This window comes from Anomaloglossus baeobatrachus, chromosome 1, assembly GCF_048569485.1.
Source record: "Anomaloglossus baeobatrachus isolate aAnoBae1 chromosome 1, aAnoBae1.hap1, whole genome shotgun sequence".
Taxonomy (NCBI): Eukaryota; Metazoa; Chordata; class Amphibia; order Anura; family Aromobatidae; genus Anomaloglossus; species Anomaloglossus baeobatrachus.
In genome coordinates this window covers 819,305,386-819,329,797 of record NC_134353.1, presented here as the reverse complement: position 1 = coordinate 819,329,797, position 24,412 = coordinate 819,305,386, and the positions used below count along the sequence as shown (strand labels likewise).

Genomic DNA, 24,412 nt, shown 5'->3' with positions numbered 1-24,412 from the left:
AAAGTAAACATTTGATATTGGATAAAAATGAAAGAAAGTCTAGGAGTCCAAGGTCAAATACCAGGAGAGCATGTCAAAGGCAAAAGGATAATGCAAAAGAATGGTCAGCGTGCAAGGTCCAGGGTCAGGCTGTAAAGGTGAGAATATGTCAAAGGCAAATGAGCATTACAAATAACTAGTCATAAGACAACGTTTCTAGATCAGGCAACGAGGATCAGAATAGCAGAACTCTAAAAAGGTACACACACCACCAAGATAAGCTATAATTGAAAATGGTCTGACCATTGTCAGCCAACTATATAGCCAGCTAATCACACTGAATGGGCAACACTTGGAGGAAACCCAGCAGACCCGGAAAGATTGGGAGACTGGGCTGTCACTCGCAATAGTGACAGCCTAGCTTGCCGCTGCCTCTGATTGGATGGCTGAGCTGTCACTAACAATACTGACAGCCCAGCACGTCCTAGATTCTATAGGGCAGCTGAGCTGTCACTCACTGTGTCCCTAGGACACCATGAGTGGTGAAATCATGACAGTAGGTAAGTTGAGTTTGGCCACCTGATCCTCTTTTGCAGGCTCTACCTTCCCACTCCACTGTCCATTATTTGAATATAGGTGGAAAGTGCCATGCCTAGTAATGGAAGAGGTGATCTCACTCAGGCAAGTTCTGCTATTCTCATCTACATGTATTACTCAGGATTTGTATTAACTCTGTACCCCACTATGTATTTATGTATATATAACAAGATTATGCTGGGACTTGCCGTGCCTCTGCATTCCAGTATGAATTTTATGAAGTCAAACTTGATTTTTTTTTTTTTTTAAAAAAAGGACATCAGAGAGATACAAAAGGCAAACGGTCCGGATTTGTCAAGATCAATTTGTACACGCCAGTGTTGATGAAGGGGTGTGTTGGAGTCAGATGCACACCTCAATGAATCAAGCGCAACTTAAGTGACGAGAGGCGTGCGCCGCTCCACAAATCTTACTCCAGTTGTAAAGTACAACACAGCTTGTCTTGAATTAGAAGAGCAGGCGTTGCTATACTGTTCTAACCATTTTGGCGGGGCTAGCAGAAACTGGAGTGAAAATCTCCAAAAGTCACTACATTTTTGTGCAACTCCACACTGTGTAAAAATGTTGTAACTTTTAAATGCGTTTTACGGAGTCACTTTGAAGAATTTGGATCACAGTGGCTCAATGTCAGTCTCTATTGATATTGATATGTTATGCTGGGTGCACCAGCTAGTGGCTCGTTCTCTACCTGAACTCTGAATTTGGAATAAAACTCTTTAAACCTTGTTTCAATTCTGATTTCTGCTCTGTATCCGGAATGTATCTGAAATCATAAAACCTACAGCATGTTTTCTGCACTTTGATAACTGGTTCATACAAGGCTACTGCACATTGAGGGGTTAACAAACAAGATATTTTTATTTTGCAATGAAAGGGTCTTTATTAATTTAACTTCAGCTTTAAGCCTCTTTCGTGTGACAGCATTCTGATTAGGATTTAGCATCTTATTTGTAAGGCAAAACCAAAAGTGGGTCCAAAATAATGAGGAGTTGCACATCTTCCTGTAGTTTTCTTTGTTAAAGCGAATCTGTTACCAGATTTTTGACACCTAATCCGAGAGCAGCATAATGTAGGGGCAAACACACTGATTCCAGCGATGCATCATGCTAGTGCAGTTTTGAAAAAAAATCATTGTTTAATTAGCAGTAGATTATCATTAGAGGACTACTTTGATGCTGCCAGATAGTCCAGCATATTCATGAGATCTGTATATTTGCTAGATCTGCAGCAGAGAAAAGATTGATTTGATCAAAATTACAATAAACAGCTCAGTTAAGGGTACTTTACACACTGCAACATCGCTAGTGATCTCATTAGCGATGTGAAATTATAGATCGCAAGTGCGATCTTTCGAGATTGCACATGCGTAAAATGACCTATGTGCGATCTCTAAAGATCGCACTTGCGATCTAGAATTTCACATCGCTAATGAGATCGCTAGCGATGTCGTAGCGTGTAAAGTAGCCTTAAGTGAAAAATCGCTGGAATCAGTATCTCTGTCTCTACATTATACTGCTCTCAGATGGGGGAGCAAAAACCTGGTGACCAATTCCCTTTAATGGTTCATTTCAGGTTTTGACAATTACAAATACTGAAGCAGATACTGCCATGTGATGGAGGCCTATATGGTAAAATCCAATAAATATCTTGAATGACGTCATTATGGATCTTGAGACCTGGAATCTGGACTGGAACCAGATTTGCACAACTGTGAAGAAAAAGAAAAAAAAAAAAAAAGAAGAGTTAATGAAAATTCAGTATATTCCTAAGAAAAGCAGCACTTAAGTCTTGTAATTCAGGAAATGTGGTGGAATAAAGGCCGGTTTACATGCAACAACATCGCTAACGAGATATCGTTGCGGTCACGGATTTCGTGACACACATCCGGCCAGGTTGGCGACGTCGTTGCGTTTGACACTTAAGAGCGACTGCTAACGATCACAAATACTCACCAAATCGTTGATCGTTGACACGTCGCTCATTTCCCAAATATCGTTGCTCGTGCTTGACGCAGGTTGTTCGTCGTTCCTGAGGCAGCACACATCGCTACGTGTGACACTCCGGGAACGACAAACAACAGCGTTCCTGCGTCCTCCGGCAACGAGGTGGGCGTGTTGTTATTGCGGCTCGTCTCTGCCCCTCCGCTTCTATTGGTGGGCCGCTGTGTGACGTCGCTGTGACAGCGCACGAATCTCCCCCTTATAAAAGAGGTTGTTCGCTGCCCACAGCGACGTCGCTAGGAGGGTAAGTATAGTGTGACGCGTACTAGCGATTTTGTCTGCCAACGGGCAGCGATTTGCCCATGACGCACAAACAACGGGGGCAGGTGCGATCACTAGCGACATCGGTAGCGATGTTGCAGCGTGTAAAACGCCCTTTATTAATAGTACTTTTAATTAAAGTATAGATTTCTTATATACAGACAATAAGATAAGATGGATGCATTAGTAAATTGACGCACAGGAAAAGATGTTCAAACGTTTGTTATTCAAGACAAAAACAATGATATGTATAATATACTTTAACATGTATTGAGAAATTATTTGAGATAACATGCATTTAGCGTTATGAAAGATAAGAACTAACTTTGAATTATATGGGTATGTTTTTCACTTTTCAATAAAAAGTTAAAAAAATAAATAAAATTGTAATTCTGTTCCATATACAGTACAAACCAAATGTTTGGACATATCTTCTCATTCAAAGAGTTTTCTTTATTTTCATGACTCTGAAAATTGTAGATTCATATTGAAGGCATCAGAAGTATGAATTAACACATGTGGAATGAAATACTTACAAAAAGTGTGAAACAACTGAAAATATGTGTTATATTCTAGGTTCTTCAAAGTAGCCACCTTTTGCTTTGATTACTGCTTTGCACACTCTTGGCATTCTCTTGATGAGCTTCAAGAGGTAGTCACCGGAAATGACCTTCCAACAGTCTTGAAGGAGTTCCCAGAGATGCTTAGCACTTGTTGGCCCTTTTGCCTTCAGTCTGCTGTCCAGCTCACCCCAAACCATCTCGATTGGGTTCAAGTCTGGTGACTGTGGAGGCCAGGTCATCTGGTGTAGCACCCCATCACTTTCCTTCTTAGTCAAATAGCTCTTACACAGCCTGGAGATGTGTTTGGGGTCATTGTCCTTTTGAAAAATAAATGATGGTCCAACTAAACGCAAACCGGATGGAATAGCATGCCGCTGCAAGATGCTGTGGTAGCCATGCTGGTTCAGTATGCCTTCAATTTTGAATAAATCCACAATAGTATCACCAGCAAAGCAACCCCACACCATCACACCTCCTCCTCCATGCTTCACAGTGGGAACCAGGCATGTAGAGTCCATCCGTTCACCTTTTCTGCGTTGCACAAAGACACAGTGGTTGGATCCAAAGATCTCAAATTTGGACTCATCAGACCAAAGCACAGATTTTCACTGGTCTAATGTCCATTCCTTGTGTTCTTTAGCTCAATCAAGTCTCTTCTGCTTGTTGCCTTTCCTTAGCAGTGGTTTCCTAGCAGCTATTTTACCATGAAGGCCTGCTGCACAAAGTCTCCTCTTAACAGTTATTCTAGAGATGTGTCTGCTGATAGAACTCTGTGTGGCATTGACCTGGTCTCCAATCTGAGCTGCTGTTAACCTGCGATTTCTGAGGCTGGTGACTCGGATAAACTTATCCTCTGCAGCAGAGGTGACTCTTGGTCTTCCTTCCTGCGGCGGTCCTCATGTGACCCAGTTTCATTGTAGCGTTTGATGGTTTTTGCCACTGCACTTGGGGACACTTTCAAAGTTTTCCCAATTTTTCGTTCTGACTGACCTCATTTCTTAAAGTAATGATGGCCACTCGTTTTTCTTTACTTAGCTGCTTTTTTTCTTGCCATAATACAAATTCTAACAGTCTATTTAGTAGGACTATCAGCTGTGTATCCACCAGACTTCTGCACAACACAACTGATGGTCCCAACCCCATTTATAAGGCAAGAAATCCCACTTATTAAACCCGACAGGGCACACCTGTGAAGTGAAAACCATTTCCGGTGACTACCTCTTGAAGCTCATCAAGAGAATGCAAAGAGTGTGCAAATCAGTAATCAAAGCAAAAGGTGGCTACTTTTAAGAAACCTGAATATAAGACATATTTTCAGTTGTTTCACACTTTTTTGTTAAGTATTTCATTCCACATGTGGTAATTCATAGTTTTGATGCCTTCAATGTGAATCTACAATTTTCAGAGTCATGAAAATAAAGATAACTCTTTGAATGAGAAGGTGTGTCCAAACTTTTGGTCTGTACTGTGTTTGTATATATATCAAGTAAAACATATATCCCATCATTGCCTCTAGTTAACCCCTTCTCATAATGTGATATATATATTATATATATATATATATATATATATATATATATATATATATATATATATATATATGTATGCGCGTTACATCCTGAATGCAAGTACAGTATACGGTTCAGGTGCAGCAACTGAGTCAACTGAGTCAACTTGATAAGTGGTAGATGTCAGCTGTGTAACACAGCGGATGCCATATATAAATGCTGTAACTGATATCAGTACGGGGACTAAGCATATATATTATACACAAATTTATATTTTGTATATATTATATATATATATATATATATATATATATATATATATATATATATATATATATATATATATATATATATATATATATATATATATATATATATATATATATACACACACACACACACACATACATATATACAGTACATATATATATTATATGTACTAAAATAAATATTTCAAAAAACCCCTACATTTAAAATAAACATACATATCTGGAATTGTTGCATCTATAAAACTGTGCAACTGTGAATGTTAAAAATATAACTATATATCCTAAAAATGTGGATTGGTTTTTTCATTTACTGGCTCTCCCAAAAAATTGAGGCACAGCTTAGAAAAAGGTCTCGTAAAGTCTCATCAACTGAAAAAAATAGAGAAGTTATGGGTCCCAGTACTTGGCAAAAACAAAAACAAGCAAATTTTTTTCTTAGTTAAACAAGTTAAACAATTATATACATTTGGCATCAACATAATGATCCTGACCCTCACCATAAAGTGAACATGTCATATTTATGGTGTGCTGTAAGATGACAACTTAAGTGATGACATTTAAACTTACAACTTGTCCTGCAAAAAACAAGCTTTAATTTGGCTAAGTGAATAGGGATGGGCGAACCCCCTGATGTTCGGTGTTCGGGAGACTCGCCAGAACGTTTTGTAAAGTTTGCGTTCGGGTTTTGATATAACGCGAACTTGCATCCAAACATCGAACTTGGACTTTACAGTTATGTGATGGGGCGGGGGCGCTGTAAAATAAAGAATATAGTTAATAATAAACATTGTCATTATACTTACAGGTCCCGCGATGCGTCCTGCAGACTCTGTCTCCCGCCGATTCTCCTTACGATCATCACTGTGCCCTCCCGGTAACCAGCACTGATGATAGGACCTTCCGTGACGTCATAGCATGTGACCAGTCACGTGTGTATTATCTCATTGGCTACAGACCGGTCACATGGCTTTGACGTCATGCTAGGTCCTGTCAGTGCATCTCTCCGGTACGCGGTGCTCACCCAAGCATCTCCGTACTCCGTATACTCTGCGAGCACCGTGTACCGGCGAGATGCTCTGGCACATGGTCGGCTCCCCATCCCTGCATGTCGACGCTCTTTACAGAGTCAGTCCACATGCAGGGACTGGCTGCCACAGCCGGTGAATAGCGGCGCCGGGAATCAGGTGATAGGAGATCACCGTTGTTTTAGTAACCCACCTGTCAGGTTACTATTGCAACGGTGACGTCACCGCTTACAACCCGCAGCCTCTGCTCACTCATGGAGTGATTAGACTGCACAGGGAGGAGGAGCGTCTTCCTCCCCTGTGCTGTCTGATGTAGCAGAGCTGCATGGGTTGAAGGAGAAAGAAGACAGAAGACCAGGATCGTGGAGGGGTGAGAGGTCAAACTTGCCTGACATTAAGAACCTCTGGCTCAATACTAGCTAGTAAAGCAAAACTAGTATTAACCCCTTATTACCCAGCATGCCACCTGTCACCAAGGCCACTGGAAGAGTAGGATACAGCACCAGAAGATGGCGCTTCTATGAAAGCACCAATTTCTGGGGTGGCTGCAGACTGCAATTCGCATCAAAGGGGCCCAGAAAGCTTGGGCAAACCTGCGCTGAGGATTACAATCGCCAGCTGCCTAGTTGTACCTGGCTGGACACAAAAATGAGGCGAAGCCCATGTTGTTTTTTTTAATTATTTCATGAAATTCATGAAATAATTCAAAAAAGTGTTTCCCTATATTTTTTAGTTCCTAGCCGTGTACAAATAGGCAGCTGGGGGTTGGGGGCAGCCCGTACCTACCTGGCTAGCATACAAAAATATGGCGAAGCCCACGTCATTTTTTTTTTAGTTTTTTTGGCAAAAAAAAAAATTCTTCCCTGGATTTTCCATTGCCAGTGAAGGTAACACCAAGCAGTGGCGGTTAACAGCCAATAGCTGCTTGGATTACCCTTAGCTAGCAATACAAAAAAATGCAGTTGAGCCCTCATATTTTTTTTTTATTATTTATTTAAATAACTAAAAAAATAGGCTTACCTGTATTTTGATTGAAGAAAAAAGATAATCCAGCTTTCGGAATAATATAAAATCTTGTGCAAGCTTTATTTTAAAGGACGTAAAAAATATCATTACAAGGACAAAATAGGGAGACTATGTGCGGCAACGCGTTTCAAACGCTATCTTCGTTCGTTGTCAAGCCTGAGTAAACAAATATTACCCACAAGCTTTTAAACTCACTCCTACCAATGGGAGGGGTGAGTTTAATCAGAAAAATATGCTATCAAAGGGTAGATAATATACAAAACACACGATACAAAATATTTCACAAAAAGTGAACAAAAAAAAATTATGTACAAGAGAAAAGAAAATCATATATGCATGAAAAACATACAATAATTTTTTTGTTCTTTTTTTTTTCTTCCACATATATTAAAAATAAATAAATAAATCACATAAAACACTCTTTTTCCAGGTTGTGCATGCACAAGATTTTATATTATTCCGGAAGCTGGATTATCTTTTTTCTTCTATTGGATCCCAGCACTACCAGAGTCTCATTCCTGCATGCCGGACCTTGCCACAGCTGAGCTGGAGCACCTTTTTCCCTGTATTTTGATTGCCCGACATCACAGTACTGTAAAAATAAATCATTAAAAAAAAAAAAAATGACGTAGCATTCCATGGTATTTTTGATTCTCAGCGCAGATAAAGCAGACGGCTATGGGCTGCCACCCCCATCTGCCTGGCAATCAAAATACAAGGAAGCCCATTATTTTTTTTATTTAAAAAAATAATTAAAAAAAAAATGTGTTGGCTGCCGCCGTATTTTGATCGCCAGTCAGGTAAAGCCAGGCAGCTGGGGGCTGGGATTCTCAGCAGCCCACAGCCGCCCCTGGAAATGGCACATTGTTTCTTAGCACTATTTCCAGGCGCTTTACCCGGCTCGTCCAGCGGCCATGATGGCAGTGGCTCGCTGGGTAATAAAGGGGTTAATACCAGCTTTGTATTCTCAGATGGTACTAAGCCCGAAATTCATAGTGTCCCACCAAAATAGACATGGCCACCATGAATTTCTAGGAAGCAGTAAAAAGACAACACAGAGAATTTTTTTTTATTAGAAATAAAATAAAAAACATTTACAGACACCTTTATTATGAAAAAAATCCTTAGTCCGACGTAATCCACAGGGACAGCAATGTTAGCTTCATCACTGTGCACAGACACAGTCTATACACAGTGAGAAGCACAGAGCCAAGTCAACTCTGCTTCATCACTGTGCACAGACAGTCTATACATAGTGAAAAGCACAGAGAGCCATGTCAGCCTGCTGCATCGTTCTGGACAGAGCGATGCAGAAGGCTGACAGTGAGGGGATGATTGCACTTGCGTCTCGCAGTGCATCACCCCACTCTCCTGACAGCAGCGCCTCAGGGGTGGAAATACATGCAGCTGAGCCGCTGCCGTCGGGAGATTGTGCGCCGTGATGCGATGACACTCGCATCACAGGGCACCAGGACCTGTGATGACTTCATACTCACGTGGCCAGTCTGTAGCCAATGAGGTAATGCAACATTCATACGTGACTGGTCACATGGGTATGACGTCACGGTCACGGCAGGTCCTTTTAGCCAGAGGTGCTTACCGGGCGGCATAGCAATGATCGGATGGACGCAGAAGTGCTGGGAGTCTGCAGGATGCATTGCGGGACCTGTAAGTACGATCAGAATGTTTTTAACAGCCCCTGGACCAGAACGGTTACACAAACTGTAGCACGAACGTCCCAGAAAGCTCGTGTTCATGTTCGTGTGCACGAACACCATGTGTTCAGTACGGACACCGAACTTTACAGTTCGGGTCCGCCCATCCCTATAAGTGAACAATAAATTAAAATAGAAAAGTTATAGCCCTTGCAAGCAGTGGCGATACTAGAGTCTGATGGGCCCAAATTTGGACTTTTTCTCCCCCAGCCACATCAGATATATGGACCCTTGTGGCATCCTAAATCTTATAAAGACATAAGTGTTGCCTCTTCTCCAATTCATTATGTAATAATGGACGCCTCCCTGGTAAATATGTCCCCATCCTGGTATATACAGTCATGAATGAAAGTGTTAACACTCTTGAAAGTGTTCCAAAAAATGAAGTATTTCCCCAGAAACGTTTTTGATGTACACATGTTTTGTAATACACGTTTATTTTGTTTGTGTGTATTGGAACAACCCAAAAAAATATAGAAAAAAAGGCAAAATTGTATATAATTTCCAACAAAATCCCTAAAATGGGCTGGACAAAATTGTTGGCATTATTCCAAAATTGTGAGTAAACAACTTTGTTTCAAGCATGTGATGCTTGTTCAAACTCAGCTATGGCAAGTAACAGATATGGGCAATATGAAAATCACACTTGAAAGCAGATAAAAAGTGGAGAAGTTAACTCAATATATGTATTATGCGTCTGTGTGTGCCACACTAAGCATGAAGAACAGAAAGAAGAGAAGCGAACTGTCTGAGGACTTGAGAACCAAAATGATTGAAAAATATCAACAATCTCAAGGTTACAAGTCCATCTCCAGAGATCTTGATGTTCCTTTGTCCACAGTGAGCAACATAATGAAGAAGTTTAAAACCCATGATACTGTAACTAATCTCCCTAGATGTGGATGGCAGAGAAAAATTGATGAAAGGTTGCATCACAGGATAATCCAAATGGTGGATGAGCATCCTCAATAAAGTTTGAAAGAAATTCAAGCTGTCCTGCAGGCTCAGGATTCATCAGTGTCAGCACAAACTATCTGTCAACATCTGAATGAAATGAAACGCTATGGCAGAAGATCCAGGAGGACCCCACTACTGACAGATATAAAAAAAATAAACTGCAGTTTGCCAAAATGTTTGGGAAAGTGTCTTGTGGAAAGAGGAGACCAAGACAGAGCTTTTGGTAAAGCACATCATTCTACTGTTTACTGAACACTCAAAATAAAAAAAAGAAGAAGAACACAGTATCTACAGTCAAATACGGTGGAGGTTCAAAGATGTTTTGGGGTTATTTTGCTGCCTCTAGCACTGGGTGCCTAGTCTGTGTGCAGGGCATCATGAAATCTGAAGATTACCAAAGGATTTTGTGGTTGCAATGTAGTGCTCAGTGTCAGAAAGCTGGGTTTGCGTCCTAGGCCTTGCGTCTTCCAGCAGGACAGTGACCCAAAACATACTTCAAGAAACACCCAGAAATGAATAGAGACAAAGCACTGAAGGGTTCTGAAGTGGCCAGCAATGATCTAAATCCCACTGAACATCTATGAAGAGATCTTAAAATTGCTGTTGGGTGTTTTCAAATATGAGAGACCTGGAGCAGTTTGCAAGAGAAGAGTCCAAAATTCCACTTAAGAGGTGTAGAAAGCTTGTTGATCATTATATCAGGCGATTGCAGTTATTTATTCCAAAGAGTGTGCAACCAAATATTAAGCTGAGGGTGTTAACAATTTTGTCCAACCCAAGTTTTGTGTGAAATTATGTCCAATTTGCCCTGTTTAATTTGTGTTGTTCCGATATACACAAAAGGAAATACACGTGTGTAACAAAACAAGTGTAATTGCAATAATTTTCTGGGAGAAATACTTCATTTTCTGAAACAATTTCAAGAGTGCCAACTCCCATCCTGGTAAATACGTCCCCAATTCTGGTACCTTGGTTTTCGATGACATCGGTTATCGTTGGTTTCGGTTTTCGTTGATTTTTTTTCCACTAAAAATTTGCCTCAGTTTTCGTTGATTGCCTCGGTTTTCATCTGTTTTTGTCTGCATACCCACAAGAATATGCAGCTATTTTTGCAGAAAAGGGTGATCCATGCATTCTCTGGCATTCTCTGGCTCTGTGTGGCATTATGTGAGTGTCACCTTGCTTGTTATTATCAAAATGTATGTAAGAAATGTAAGATAAAATATATTTATTATTTACATTAGAGTTTTATATTCATTTAATAGTCCTTTTATATTCACTTTATATTCATTTCTTATTGTTTTTAGTAATAATCACTATTTTTATTCCCAATAAAATGTGTTTTTGGTTTGTATTTTAGAGTGTCTAAAACGAATTAATTGGATTTACATTGATTCCTATGGAAATAATTGCTTTGGTTTTAGTCGGTTTCGGTGTTCATTAATTGTATTCAGATGAATTATCAACGAAAACCGAGGTATCACTGTATATGCGTCACCCATCCTAGGCCCCATCCTAGTATCTATGTCCCCCTTCATCCTGGACCCCTTCATGGTATATATGCACCTATCCTAGTCAAATATGTTCCTCATCCTGGTATATATGTCCTTATCCTGGGCCCTTTCCTGCAGTATATAATGCCTGCTCTGCCTTTAACACACATAAAAAAACAAAAACATTCTACTCCCCTTTTCTGGCTCCCATGTCGCTCCGCATCTTCCTCTGGAGCCGGCGCAGTGGCTGGCAGCTGACATCCGCTTCCCTGCTATGGTGACGCATGACGTCAGTGCCATTCACCCCATTCATAGGCACGCCAATGTCAGCTGACGGCCACTGTTTGGCTGCCGGCATGTGTAGTAGTGCAGGGCGACGCACATCCAGCTGAAGCAGGCGCTGTGGTCGGTGGGCCTAGTCATTACCTGTGCGACCGCAATAGTAACGCCCCTGCTTGGAAGGTTAAAATGAAAAAAATAAGCATAAAAATGAAAAAAAAAAAAAAAAATGCTGGGAAGAGGTTAAAGGAAGTGTGGCAAAATCTTTTGGTCTATTAAACTACCACAGTGCTAATAATCATATGTCCGTCTCCCTTTAAATGTCCTACAATTATGTAAAATAAATAAGTAATTAAGAAATGAAATAGGTTAGATTCTTATTTAATCAGTGCTGCTTTTACCTAAAAGAACATTATAGATAAATATTTAATTAAGACAAACAAATGGAAAAACATCTCACAGATCTCAGAAATGCCACTGAAGCTCAGTTACCTTTTCATTACTCCAGGGCTCCAATTGATACAAGCATTTTCTGTAGCTCTCCGCTGCCATCTAGTGGGACCAGATCAGAACAACCTCCAATACATTTTTCTCCAATGAATATCCGAGGTACCTTGAGATAAATAATTAAATATGGCATGATTCAGATACGGCATTGTATTTCTTATTTGGTCATTTAAGTCTTTTTTCACCCAGTAGTATTTAGGTTGGTACTCTAAAGTGAAATATCAACAGTGGGTCCAAAACATGGAAGACAACTTAATATTTACTTATGTTTCCCGGTTTGGTTATTAAAGGGAGTCTGTCACCCCCAAAATGCATTTTAAATGGACTATACAGTGTTGTATGGGATTTAACCCTTATAGCAACCATACTAGCACTGTAACTGTTACTGGTACAATGCCTAAGAAAATAAACTTTCAATTCGTATGTAAATGAGGAGGCTTCAGTGCACCTTAAGAGGTTGGTACAGTGCTATGCCTCTTCATTTGCATACTGAGGCCCTTCCTCCCCTTCTGATTAATAGTGATCACTTCCCAGAACGAGCAGTATCAGAATGCTGTCAGCGCATGTGCAGGCGCGCACATATGCAGTTGTGACGCCCTGGCCTATCAGGTGCAATATCCACCTCCTTCTTTGGTTATGGGTCCCCAACTTATGGTGTTGCCAATACCAGCCAATCAAAATCCTAGGAAGACTCTGCACTAGAGATGAGCGAACCGGTCCCGGTTCGGCTCGAGGCCGGTTCGCCGAACGGGGGTCCCGTTCGAGTTCGGTTCGTCGAACGTTCGACGAACCGAACTCGAACGTATAGGCTATAATGGGAGGCAATCACAAACACATAAAAATGCATTATAAATGTACACAAACAGTTAATAAACATTGCCATAACACTTACCGGTCCTCGCGATCCCTTCTGCACTCTGTCTCCTGCCGCTATTCCATCCGATGATCGCTGAATCCTCCCGGTGACCTGCACTGCCAGCAGAGAAGCAGGACCTATCGTGACGTCAAAATAGCCATGTGACCAGTCACGTGGCTATTATCTCATTGGCTACAGACTGGTCACATGACTATGACACGTCATGTAGGACCTGCGAGTGCATCTCTCCGGTACACGGTGCACATATGTGTATCGCCGTGTACCGGCGACATGCTCTAGCACACGGTCGACTCCCCGTTCCGTTAGGGACCGGCTGACACAGCCGGTCATTAACGGAGATCACCGTTGCCATAGCAACGCAGTTAGCGGTGACGTCACCGCTAACCGCGGCTCCGGGAGCACCGTTGCTATGGTAACGCGTCTGTCAGCGTTACCGCTAGCAGCCAGCAGTGATCACTCACGGAGTGAAGGCTGCACGCTGCTTCCCGATTGTAGTGAGCATTGTAGTTAGGATGGAGGTTCCCCAGCCCCAAGTGATGCCCCTCACTACAATCGTCACTACTACTACACTAGAAAGAAAGAAGACAGAAGAGCAGGATCGTGGAGGGCTGACAGGGGTAATAAAGATGGAGTCTCTAATGTGTCTGTGTATTTATTTCTATTAAAGTATTTTTTCTCTGTGTGGTGTCTTTTTTTAACCCTTTATTGGAGATTCTTAATGGCCGGGTCAAACGTGCCTGACATTAAGAATCTCTGGCTTAATACTGGCTGGTAAAACAAAGCCAGTATTAACTCATGATTACCCAACAAGCCACCCGGCTCCAGGGCTGTTGGAAGAGTTGGATACAGCGCCAGATGATGGCGCTTCTATGAGAGCGCCATTTTCTGGGACGGCTGCGGACTGAAATCCGCAGCAGAGGCGCCCACAAACCTCGGGCTAACCTGTGCTGCGGATTCCAATCCCCAGCTGCCTAGTTGTACCCGGCTGGACACAAAAATAGGGCGAAGCCCACGTCATTTGTTTTTTAATTATTTCATGAAATAAGTGAAATAATTAAAAAAAACGGGCTTCCCTATATTTTTGGTTCCCAGCCGGGTACAAATAGGCAACTGGGGGTTGGAGGCAGCCCGTGGCTGCCAGCTGTACCTGGCTAGCATACAAAAATATGGCGAAGCCCACGTCATTTTTTTGGTGGGCAAAAAACTTCTGCATACAGTCCTGGATGGAGTATGCTGAGCCTTGTAGTTCTGCAGCTGCTGTCTGCTCTTCTCCATACAGACAGACAGCAGCTGCAGAACTACAAGGCTCAGCATACTCCATCCAGGACTGTATGCAGAAGTTTTTTGCCCCCTGAAAAAATTATGTGGCTTCGCCATATTTTTGTATGCTAGCCAGGTACAGCAGGCAGGTACGGCTGCCCCCAACCCCCAGTTGCCTATTTGTACCCGGCTAGGAACCAAAAATAAAGGGAAGCCCTTTTTTTATTATTTCATGAATTTCATGAAATAATTAGAAAATAAATGACGTAGGCTTTGCCCCATTTTTGTGTCCAGCCAGGTACAACTAGGCAGCTGGGATTGGAATCCGCACCACCGGTTGGCCTGAGCTTTCTGGGCCCCACTGCTGCGAATTGCAGTCTGCAGCCACCTCAGAAAATGGCATTTTCATAGAAGCGCCATCTTCTGGCGCTGTATCCAACTCTTCCAGCACCTGCCTGCTATACCTGGCTAGCATACAAAAATATGGCGAAGCTCACGTCCTTTTTTTATAGCTTTTTGGCAAAAAAAAAAAAAAATGCTTCCCTGGATTTTCCATTGCCAGTGAAGGTAACACCAAGCAGTGGGGGTTAGCAGCCAGTAGCTGCTTGGATTACCCTTAGCTAGCAATACAAAAAATGCAGTGGGAGCTAACATATATTTTTTTTAATTATTTATTTAAATAACTAAAAATAAAATGGGCTTCCCTGTATTTTGATTGCTGGACATCACAGTGCTGTAAAAATAAATCTTTAAAAAAATGACGTAGCGCTCCGCGGTATTTTTGATTCTCAGCGCAGATAAAGCAGACAGCTATGGGTTGCCACCCCCATCTGCCTGCCGTTACCTTGGTTGGCAATCAAAATACAGGGAAGCCCATTAATTTTTTCTATTTAAAAAATAGTTAAAAAAAAAAAATGACGTTGGGTCCCCCCATTTTTGATAGCCAGCTAGGGTAAAGCAGACGGCTGTAGCCTGAAAACCACAGCTGGCAGCTTTACCGTGGTTGGGGATCCAATGTGGAGGTCCCCTCAGGCTCTTTTTTATAATTATTTTATAAATATTAATAATTACACAATAAAAGTAGGGGAGCCCCCAAATTGGATCACCAGCCAAGGTAAAGCGGACAGCTGTGGTCTGGTATTCTCAGGGTGGGAAGGTCCATAGTTATTGGGCCTTCACAGCCTAAAAATAGCAGGCCGCAGGCACCCCAGACGTGGCGCATCCACTAGATGCGCCAATCCTGGCGCTTCACCCCAGTTCATCCCGTGCCCTGGTGCAGTGGCAAACGGGGTAATAAATCGGGTTGATACTAGCTGTAAAGTCACCTGAGATCAAGCCCAGCAGTTTGTGATGTCATGGCGTCTATTAGATACCCAACATCATAAACTGTCAGTACTAACAAAAACAAAAAAATCGACAAAAGAAATTTATTTGAAAAAACAGTCCCCAAAACATTTCCTCTTTCACCAATTTATTGTAAGAAAAAAAATAAAGGGGTCCCACGACGACTCTGGACCGTCTAGAATATGGGGGGGGACACTCAGGGAACGTATCCCCCATTTTCTAGGAGTGCGGACCCTTCATGTGAGGAGTGTGGGTGCAATGAATCTGCACTCACTCTCCCCGGGTCCACAGCAGCAGAGTCCATGTCGTAATGGTTGCTACCAAAGCTGCAATGCCCTGCTCATGAGGTAAGGGCATGCCTAATCAGGAGAACTACTGTAGAGGAAGCTCTGCTCACTGGTATATAGGTGCTCAGAGGTAATAATAGATAAAATTAGTGAGTAACCTCGGCACTCTATATCTCCCAGACTAAGTCAGTAAGTCACAACGGATAGTAATGCAAAATCACTCTTTATTGGTCCGTATTAAGAAATTTTTTTTTTCATAAGCATATATGTTTTTGTCCAAAACAAGTTACAAATGACGTTTCGGCCTGAGCCTTCGTCAGATTGGACTTATCTGCATGTAATCATGAAAAATGACAATAATCAGTATCACATAAGAGTGAGAGAACAATAACATAAACTCGAACAATGTAGAGGTACAATTGGGATGCAGCAAAAAAATTGCAACACAGCAAGAAATGAAACACATGATACAAATGTCATAATACAGTACAAGGACAATATAGTAATGACAAATATGGGGTCAGAGTAGGCTTAGACAGCTCTGGTACGAAAAAGATGTCAATCATGAAGTAACATGTGCAGTAGGTGTAGAGCTACACTATGCATGGCAGAGCTAATGGGTAGACCGACCATAGAAAAAGTAGAGAAAAAGTGGAGAAAAAGTGGAGAATAAGTGGAACATAAGAGGAGAAAAAGTGGAGAAAAAGTGGAGAAAAAAGTGGAGAAAAAGTGGAGAAAAAGTGGAGAAAAAGTGGAGAAAAAGTGGAGAAAAAGTGGAGAATAAGAGGAGAAAAAGTGGAGAAAAAGTGGAGAAAAAAGTGGAGAAAAAGTGGAGAAAAAGTGGAGAAAAAGTGGAGAAAAAGTGGAGAAAAAGTGGAGATTAAGAGGAGAAAAAGTGGAGAAAAAAGTGGAGAAAACGTGGAGAAAACGTGGAGAAAAAGTGGAGAAAAAGTGGAGAAAAAGTGGAGAAAAAGTGGAGCATAGGAGGAGAAAAAGTGGAGAAAAAAGTGGAGAAAACGTGGAGAAAAAGTGGAGAAAAAGTGGAGAAAAAGTGGAGCATAAGAGGAGAAAAAGTGGAGATTAAGAGGAGAAAAAGTGGAGAAAAAGTGGAGAAAAAGTGGAGAAAAAGTGGAGAAAAAGTGGAGAAAAAGTGGAGAAAAAGTGGAGAAAAAGTGGAGCATAAGAGGAGAAAAAGTGGAGAAAAAGTGGAGAAAAAGTGGAGATTAAGAGGAGAAAAAGTGGAGCATAAGAGGAGAAAAAGTGGAGAAAAAAGTGGAGAAAAAGTGGAGAAAGTGGAGAAAAAAATGGAGAAAAAGTGGAGAAAAAGTGGAGAAAAAGTGGAGAAAAAGTGGAGAATAAGAGGAGAAAAAGTGGAGAAAAAGTGGAGAATAAGAGGAGAAAAAAATGGAGAAAAAGTGGAGAAAAAGTGGAGAGAAAGTGGAGAAAAAAATGGAGAAAAAGTGGAACACCCTTTGGTACCTTTCATGTGGCACTAAGGGGTGCTTAGCTTTGTATTTAGCCAAAAAAATGAAAAAAAAATGACATAGGGTTCCCCCTAGTTTTGTAGCCAGCTAGGGTAAAGCAGACGGCTGCAGCCTGCAGACCACAGCTGGCAACCTCACCTTGGCTGGTAATCCAAAACTGAGGGCACCCCACGCTGTTATTTTAAATTAAATAAATAATTGAAAAAAAAAACACGTAGGGGTCCCCCAAAATTGGATCACCAGCCAAGGTAAAGCAGACAGCTGGGGCCTGATATTCTCAGACTAGGGAGGTCCATGGTTATTGGAATCTCCCCAGCCTAAAAATAGCAGGCCGCAGCCGCCCCAGAAGTGGCGCATCCATTAGATGCGCCAATCCTGGTGCTTCGCCCCAGCTCATCCCGCGCCCTGGTGCGGTGGCAAACGGGGTAATATTTGGGGTTAATACCAGATGTGTAATGTCACCTGGCATCAAGCCCTGGGGTTGGTGAGGTCAGGCGTCTATCAGATACCCGACATCACCAACCCAGTCAGTAATAAAAAAAAAATACACGACAAACACATTTTTATTTGAAAAAACACTCCCCAAAACATTCCCTCTTTAACCAATTTATTAGATTGAAAAACAAATCCAGGTCTGGTGTAATCCAAGGGGTTGCCATGACGATGCACACTGTCCCAGTCAATGAAGAGCAGGATGTTCCCCATTGGCTGGGAGAGCAGTGCAGTGACCTGAGCTAACATCAATGGGTCAGCCCAGGTCACTGCAGGGGGGTGACAAGTGCTGCTGTCAGTGAGGTACATTACCTGCGCTGATCTCCAGCACACTGACAGCCCCTGTCACTGAGCTCAATGACCGCCCGGCGCCTTCACACCAAGTATCGCGAGAGGTCCGTGACGTCACCGCTAGTCAGTCTCGGGTCGGAAGCGATAGGTGATGTGACAAGCGGCGGCCATGGAGGACAGTGACAGCGCTGAGGTCGGGATGGCGGGACTTCATCACCGCAGGTAAGCCGAGCGAGCGAGCGAGCGAGCGGGCGGGCGGGCGGGCGGGCGGATGTGGATGTGTGTGTGTGTGTTTGTGTATGTGTATGTATGTGTACATGCCGCGGGCAGGAGGGGGTGGAGCGAGCTGAGCGGGAAAGTGTGGGCTTCCTGCACGTAACTAAGATAAACATCGGGTTACTAACCAAAGCGCTTTGCTTGGATACCCGATGTTTATCTTGGTTACCAGCTTGTGGCAGGCTGCCAGCGATGGCTCCTGCTCACTGTAGCTGTAAAAAGCCCTGCTTTTTGCTGCTAGAACCGTTCTCGAACGTATCTAGAACTATCGAGCTTTTAGCAAAAAGCTCGAGTTCTAGTTCGATCTCGAACAGCCCAAAAATCACTCGAACCTAGAACTGGAGAACCACGAACCACGAACCGCGCTCAACTCTACTCTGCACCACACCCACCAGACACACCAGTGTACGGCCTGAGTGGAATAGGGTCGCCCACTTGGGGGGTTGGTAAGGGGAGGTCAGGATTAGGTCAGTGAAGCGCGGGAAGTGAAGGAGAGAGGAGGTTAGGAGCTGGGCTCCTTGGAAGTAACTAGGTGGCAGACGATGGTCTGGGCCTGATAGGAGCTGGACAAGGGGCACGGAACTGTCGAGGAGGAGAGCCGGCGGCCTTGTACCATCACCGGGCTGGGACCAGGGTACGACGGGGTACGTGGACTCTAGGTCAGGGAGTAGCTTCAGGCAACCTGACAATTCACCCAATGAGAACGGAGCCTTCAAGATCTGCTCTCCAAAATCTGAGTACTAGCACAACGAGGGGGATAGGTCTTTCCACAAAAAAACGGGCCAGAAAATTCCAAGCTTGAACCCAGAGAGCAAGCTCCCACAGTCAGCCACACTGGGGAGCGGGCCCTACTAGTTTTACACTATAGGGGCCAACTAGTAAGAGAACACAGGGCCAAGGAAAACGGATCATCAGGCAACACCAGTGAGAATGGGACCCAAAACTAGCTCCCCTCGGCGGCAGCGGTGTCCAGAATTTTGGTTTACCAAGTTGTCGGTGTCAGCTTTGAGGACTGAGTGAGTATGTGATTGACCCTTTCACCCCCCAACAGCACTTCCCAACTCCATCACCGAGTCCCGGGGCATCCCCCTACCCGTGGAGGATTGCAACATCTGGCTGCCCCCGTCATCACCCCGGGTACTCCCCAACGGCAGCGGTGGTACTCCACCTTACCACATACCACGGGTGACGTCACGAACTTTCACTATACAAACCCCCTGTAAATACCCCCCCTTTTTATTTGAGTGGCGTCACGACCCCCGGGTCCAGACGCCCCTCGGGCCACTGCATATCCGGATCCGAGGAGCCCGGCTGCTGACGTGGGGGCGGCACACAGTGACCGCACGCATTCTTCTCTCAGTCTCCTTTCTTCTGATGCTGCTCCCTACACTAATGCACACAGAAAGGCAGCGATTGGCCAAAGGTGCACTCAAGTCTCCTCATATACATGTGTATTAAAAGTTCTGTTCCCATCCATTGTACTAGTACACAATATAGCCCATTTAACATGCTTTTTAGGGGTAACTCATTTTACACAAGTTACTACATGCACAATGCATAGGTCCGTATGATGCCGTTAGGTCAGATCATTAGACCCTCATTTGTGCTGGTCAGGCATAACATTATTACTTAATAGTAACATTTGTATTAGTTCAGGTTTATTCATTTCTGCTGTGTATAGAGTGAGCAGACAGGAGTTATAGCAATGAGATGATATTAATAAAGCGTTATTAAAGCATATTCATATGCACAGAGCTTTAGAGCACGGATTTTTAATACATTTTTTTCATGTCGCTTCCATTCCATTAACTCAATGAGACATTTTTATTTCAAACACTTTTCCCTGAAGATTCTACATTATTTTGTAAAAGACTGAGAAATACTGTCTGTTTGCACAGCGGTTTAGGTTGTGCCATTTTGTTGCATTTTTGAGGGGGGTTTTTGGCTTTCAGTTTACAGCAGTGTTTCCCAAACTCCAGCCCTCCCTCTTCCCCCATCAGATCATGTTTTCAGGATTTCCTTAGTATTGCACAATTGATGAAATTGTTATTATTGCAACAGAAATACTCACTTGTGCAATACTAAGGAAATCCTGAAATCATGACCTTTTGTGCGACTGGATTTGGGAAACACCGCTCTACAGCCTTCTCTCCAGAACCTTTCCAATACGCTCACATATGGCGGATCCTCTGCGGATTTGCAGACAGAATACTCTGCAGCAGCATCTGAGTGATGAGAGTTTATGAAATCTGAAAAGATTGTGCAGACTTTAATGATGTGTTCATAGTAAGTCTTTCTCCGTCATTTTTGGCACAGAAAATGTTTAAAAGAATGGACATACTTATTTCTATGGAAAAACTGTTTGCTGTTCATGTTATTTGACTTTTGACCTTCTTATAAATGGTTCTGGCCTTCAAAAGATGGCAAATGTTTAATAGAAGTAACCTATACACTTGTCAAGTGTTTTACACTAGAACGATGCTCATTATTTTAATTTACTGGGCAAAACAGTGGCTCAGTGGTTAGCACTGAAGTCTTGAAGCTCAGGTCGGTGGTTCACCCCTTTTCATTACTGGCTACATCGATATTATGTTGAGAAACAAGTTTTCTCTCAAATACCTTGTGTTGCCATAGTGCCTGTGAGTGGCGCTATTGCGGACCACTCACCCCCTTCGCGTGACCCCCAGGCTCTGTGACCTCCGGTGATGTCACGTCAACTGAGGCGGCCCGCAGTCTCCATGAGTCACTGGGCTGTGAGTGGCGTTTTATTGCTCGTTACAGGCCAGCATCTTTCATACTCTCTGCAGTGAAGGAGGGAGCTGGAGTGACGCTGGACTGTGACGAGCGGTGAAACGCCGCCCACAGCCCAGTGACTCAGAAAGACTGCAGCCCGCCTCAGTTGATGTGACATCACCGGACATCAGAGGTCTCGGACCCCAGGAGTCACGCGAAGGGGACGAGCAGGCTGCAATAGCACCGCTCACAGGCACTATTGGTAACACAAGGTATTTGAGCCATACCTTGTTTAATTAACATAAGATCGATGTGGCCAGTAATGAAAAGGGGTGAACCACCTCTTTAATTGCTTTAAAAAAAAAAAAAAAAAAAAAGCTTCTGGAAAATACCATGAAAAAAATGCTGAAAATAAAAATAAAATATGCTCAGAAAACAACAAAACAAATGCTATAAAAAGATGCTTCAAGTTTTTAAAACTCCAAAAAGGAGAGAGTTTACTAAATTTTCTTCTGCTTGAAAATCAGAGGTTTTTGATCACCAGAAAAAGACGCAGTGTGAACATACCCTGAATCAGATATATAATACTATGGGGTAGATACAATGTTTTGATCATCTTTTATTGCATGTTATTGCACTGTTGTAGCAACCAAAAACTTAATTCTGGTGCTTTGATTTTTTTGTCTTGTTACGCCGTATACCAATCACATTAGTTTATTTTATATTTTAATAGATCAGACATTTCTAAAAGTGGCAATACCAAATATGTAATTTTTTTTTTTGTAACCGTTTCATTTTTAGTAGGGCGAAAGGGGAGATAATCTGAACTTTTGTGTTTTCTTTTATTTTTATGTTTTAACTGTTTACTCTCTTTACTAGCCCCATTATGGGACTAGAAGCTGTGATCGTCCGATCGCTTGTGCTATACAGAGTAGTGAATCAGCAGAGCTCCTGAGGTGCCAGAACAGCAGAAACTCCCCACAAGTGATCCCATTTTATAAACTGCACCCCTCAATGAATTTATCCAGGGTTGCTGTGACCATATTGACACTACAGTTGTGTCACAAAATGTTATACCATTGGGCGGTAAATAAAAAATAATTAAATTTTTACCACTAAATAGTTGTTTTAGCCCCAGATTTCCAATTTTCACAAGGGGAATGGGTAAAAAAAGGCCTCATACTGTGTTACACAATTTCTCCTGAACGTTGCAATACCCCACATGTGACTGTACAGTACTGTTTGGCTGCACCACAGGCCTTGGGAAGGAGCGCCATTTGATTTTTTTGGAGCACAGATTTCCCTAGAATAGTTTGCGGACTCCATTTGCAGAGCCCCTAAGTGCCAGAACAGGAAAAAATCCCCTCAAGTTACCAAATTTTGGAAATTACACCCCTCTAGGAATTCACCTATGGGTATTGTGAGTATTTAGTCCCTGGGAAAACACCCATGGCATCAAATGCAGTGAATGTTGCAGAATTAAAAATTGCAAATAAGTCTTTGTTATTCCCAGTACATTGTAATGCCCCCACAGTTTGCTCAGTTCATGCTTCTGGAAACCTGCATCCTGGACATTTAAAGGGAAGGTGTCGTCCAAAAAAAAAAAATTCAATAACTGAAAAAATGTAAAGTGTTAATGTTTTAATGTTTTGTTTCAATATTATTTGTTTTTAATTGAACAAAATATAAAAAAAAATTAAAAGTTTGATATTTTCCACTGTTAAACACTAGGGGGAGCAGCTGCTGGAGTCCTGCTGTAGAACTAGCTCACATTACAGCTGCGGTAAAAGTGGGCAGAATCTGCTCTCCTGTGTGTGATGTCACAGCTCCCCCTCCCAATCTGCGTATTTCCAAATGGAAAAGGGAAGATGAAATTTAGGGACACAGTGCGGAGCAATTTTATTAGTGATCACAAATATCTAAAGTGTCACCAAAGATAGCTGCATAGTGCTCCCCACATAGTGCTCTGCTGCATACACACCCACAATGCTCTGCCACATGAACACACACACAATGTTCTGCCACACGCAGAGATGCCCGCCCGCAATGCTCTGCGGGGGGTAGTCATTGGAGACATAAGCAACATTGGCAGGGGGAGGGGCGCCGGTACTCACACAAGCCGACCAGGTGACAGGGGGAAAGTGCAGCACACAGCATATACTGCGAGCTGCACAAAGATGGTGCCAATCTCCTCCCTCTGCTGTGATCTGGACAGCCCAGGGGGTGAGTCCAGGTCACAGCAGGGAGCTGTCCTGTATTAAGTATAGAGTCGGAGTCCAACCATCAGAGTGAATACACAGGGGGGTGCCATAAAAAAAGTGAGTAATTGTCATTACACACAGTAAATCCAAGATGGCAGCCCCCAGTGCTTCAGTAAAACTAGAATTAAATGAAAACTAAATAAACAGTGAATTTGATTTTATATTAAAAATACTTGATTTCATAATCACTATTATTGATACAAAAATAAAAAACGCGGCACCTTCCCTTTAAGCAGGCTCTCCTCACTACAACAATGCCAAACACCAGGTTTAGGCTCATTGTGGGGCTCAGAAGTGAGAGGGCATTTGGGAGCACAGATTTTGCTGGATTTCTTTTTTGAGGTAGTGGGGAAGGGGTAGCCATTGTGTTTTTCCAGAGCCTTTGTGCTACCAGTAATGTGGAAGCCCTCTATATTTCCGTTAACCAATGACGAACCTGGGTGGGGAGCTGTGTTTTTGTGGGTTGATTGTTACTTTGAGTTGAATTTGGTGGCAGTTTTGGTACAGAACATTTTGGATCAGTTCACATTTATTCTGTGCTCTACGCTGAGCACTTACATAGGGGTTTCCATCTTTATCTCCAAAATACGTGATTCAGGTGAAACCTGCGATGGATTCATTCACTAATGTGGCAGCAGAGTTACTCGAGACTCCATTTCAACTGTTGATGACCGCACTTTTGTGCACACCGAAAAAGGAAGGGTAATAACATGGACACTGCCAGACTACAGGTCAGACTTGAGGTCAGTGACTCCCTATGCCTCATTACAGTGAATTTTCCATTGGGAATTTTGTCTGAATCACATTTTTCAGAGATTTAGGGTATGTGCCTGTGGCGCCCCTGACCTGGTCAGGCGCCACTGAGTACTGCAGCCACGCCTGAGTACAAACAGGTAATCAAATCTTTAAAAAAAAAATCAAATCTTCC

General features: G+C 42.6%; 1 protein-coding gene across 1 annotated transcript in view; it reads right to left on the bottom strand.

Annotated features, from left to right (window-relative positions):
- Nucleotides 1-1,407: 1,407 nt before the first annotated feature.
- GLRX (glutaredoxin) overlaps nucleotides 1,408-24,412 on the bottom strand; it is a 36,479-nt gene continuing 13,474 nt past the window's right edge. Inside the window, exons 2-3 of the mRNA XM_075325081.1 lie at nucleotides 12,165-12,285; nucleotides 1,408-2,284 (exon numbers count right to left, since the gene is read on the bottom strand). Coding sequence (XP_075181196.1) covers nucleotides 12,172-12,285 — 114 coding nt within the window. The 3' untranslated portion in view covers nucleotides 1,408-2,284; nucleotides 12,165-12,171. The remainder of the gene's footprint in view (nucleotides 2,285-12,164; nucleotides 12,286-24,412) is intronic.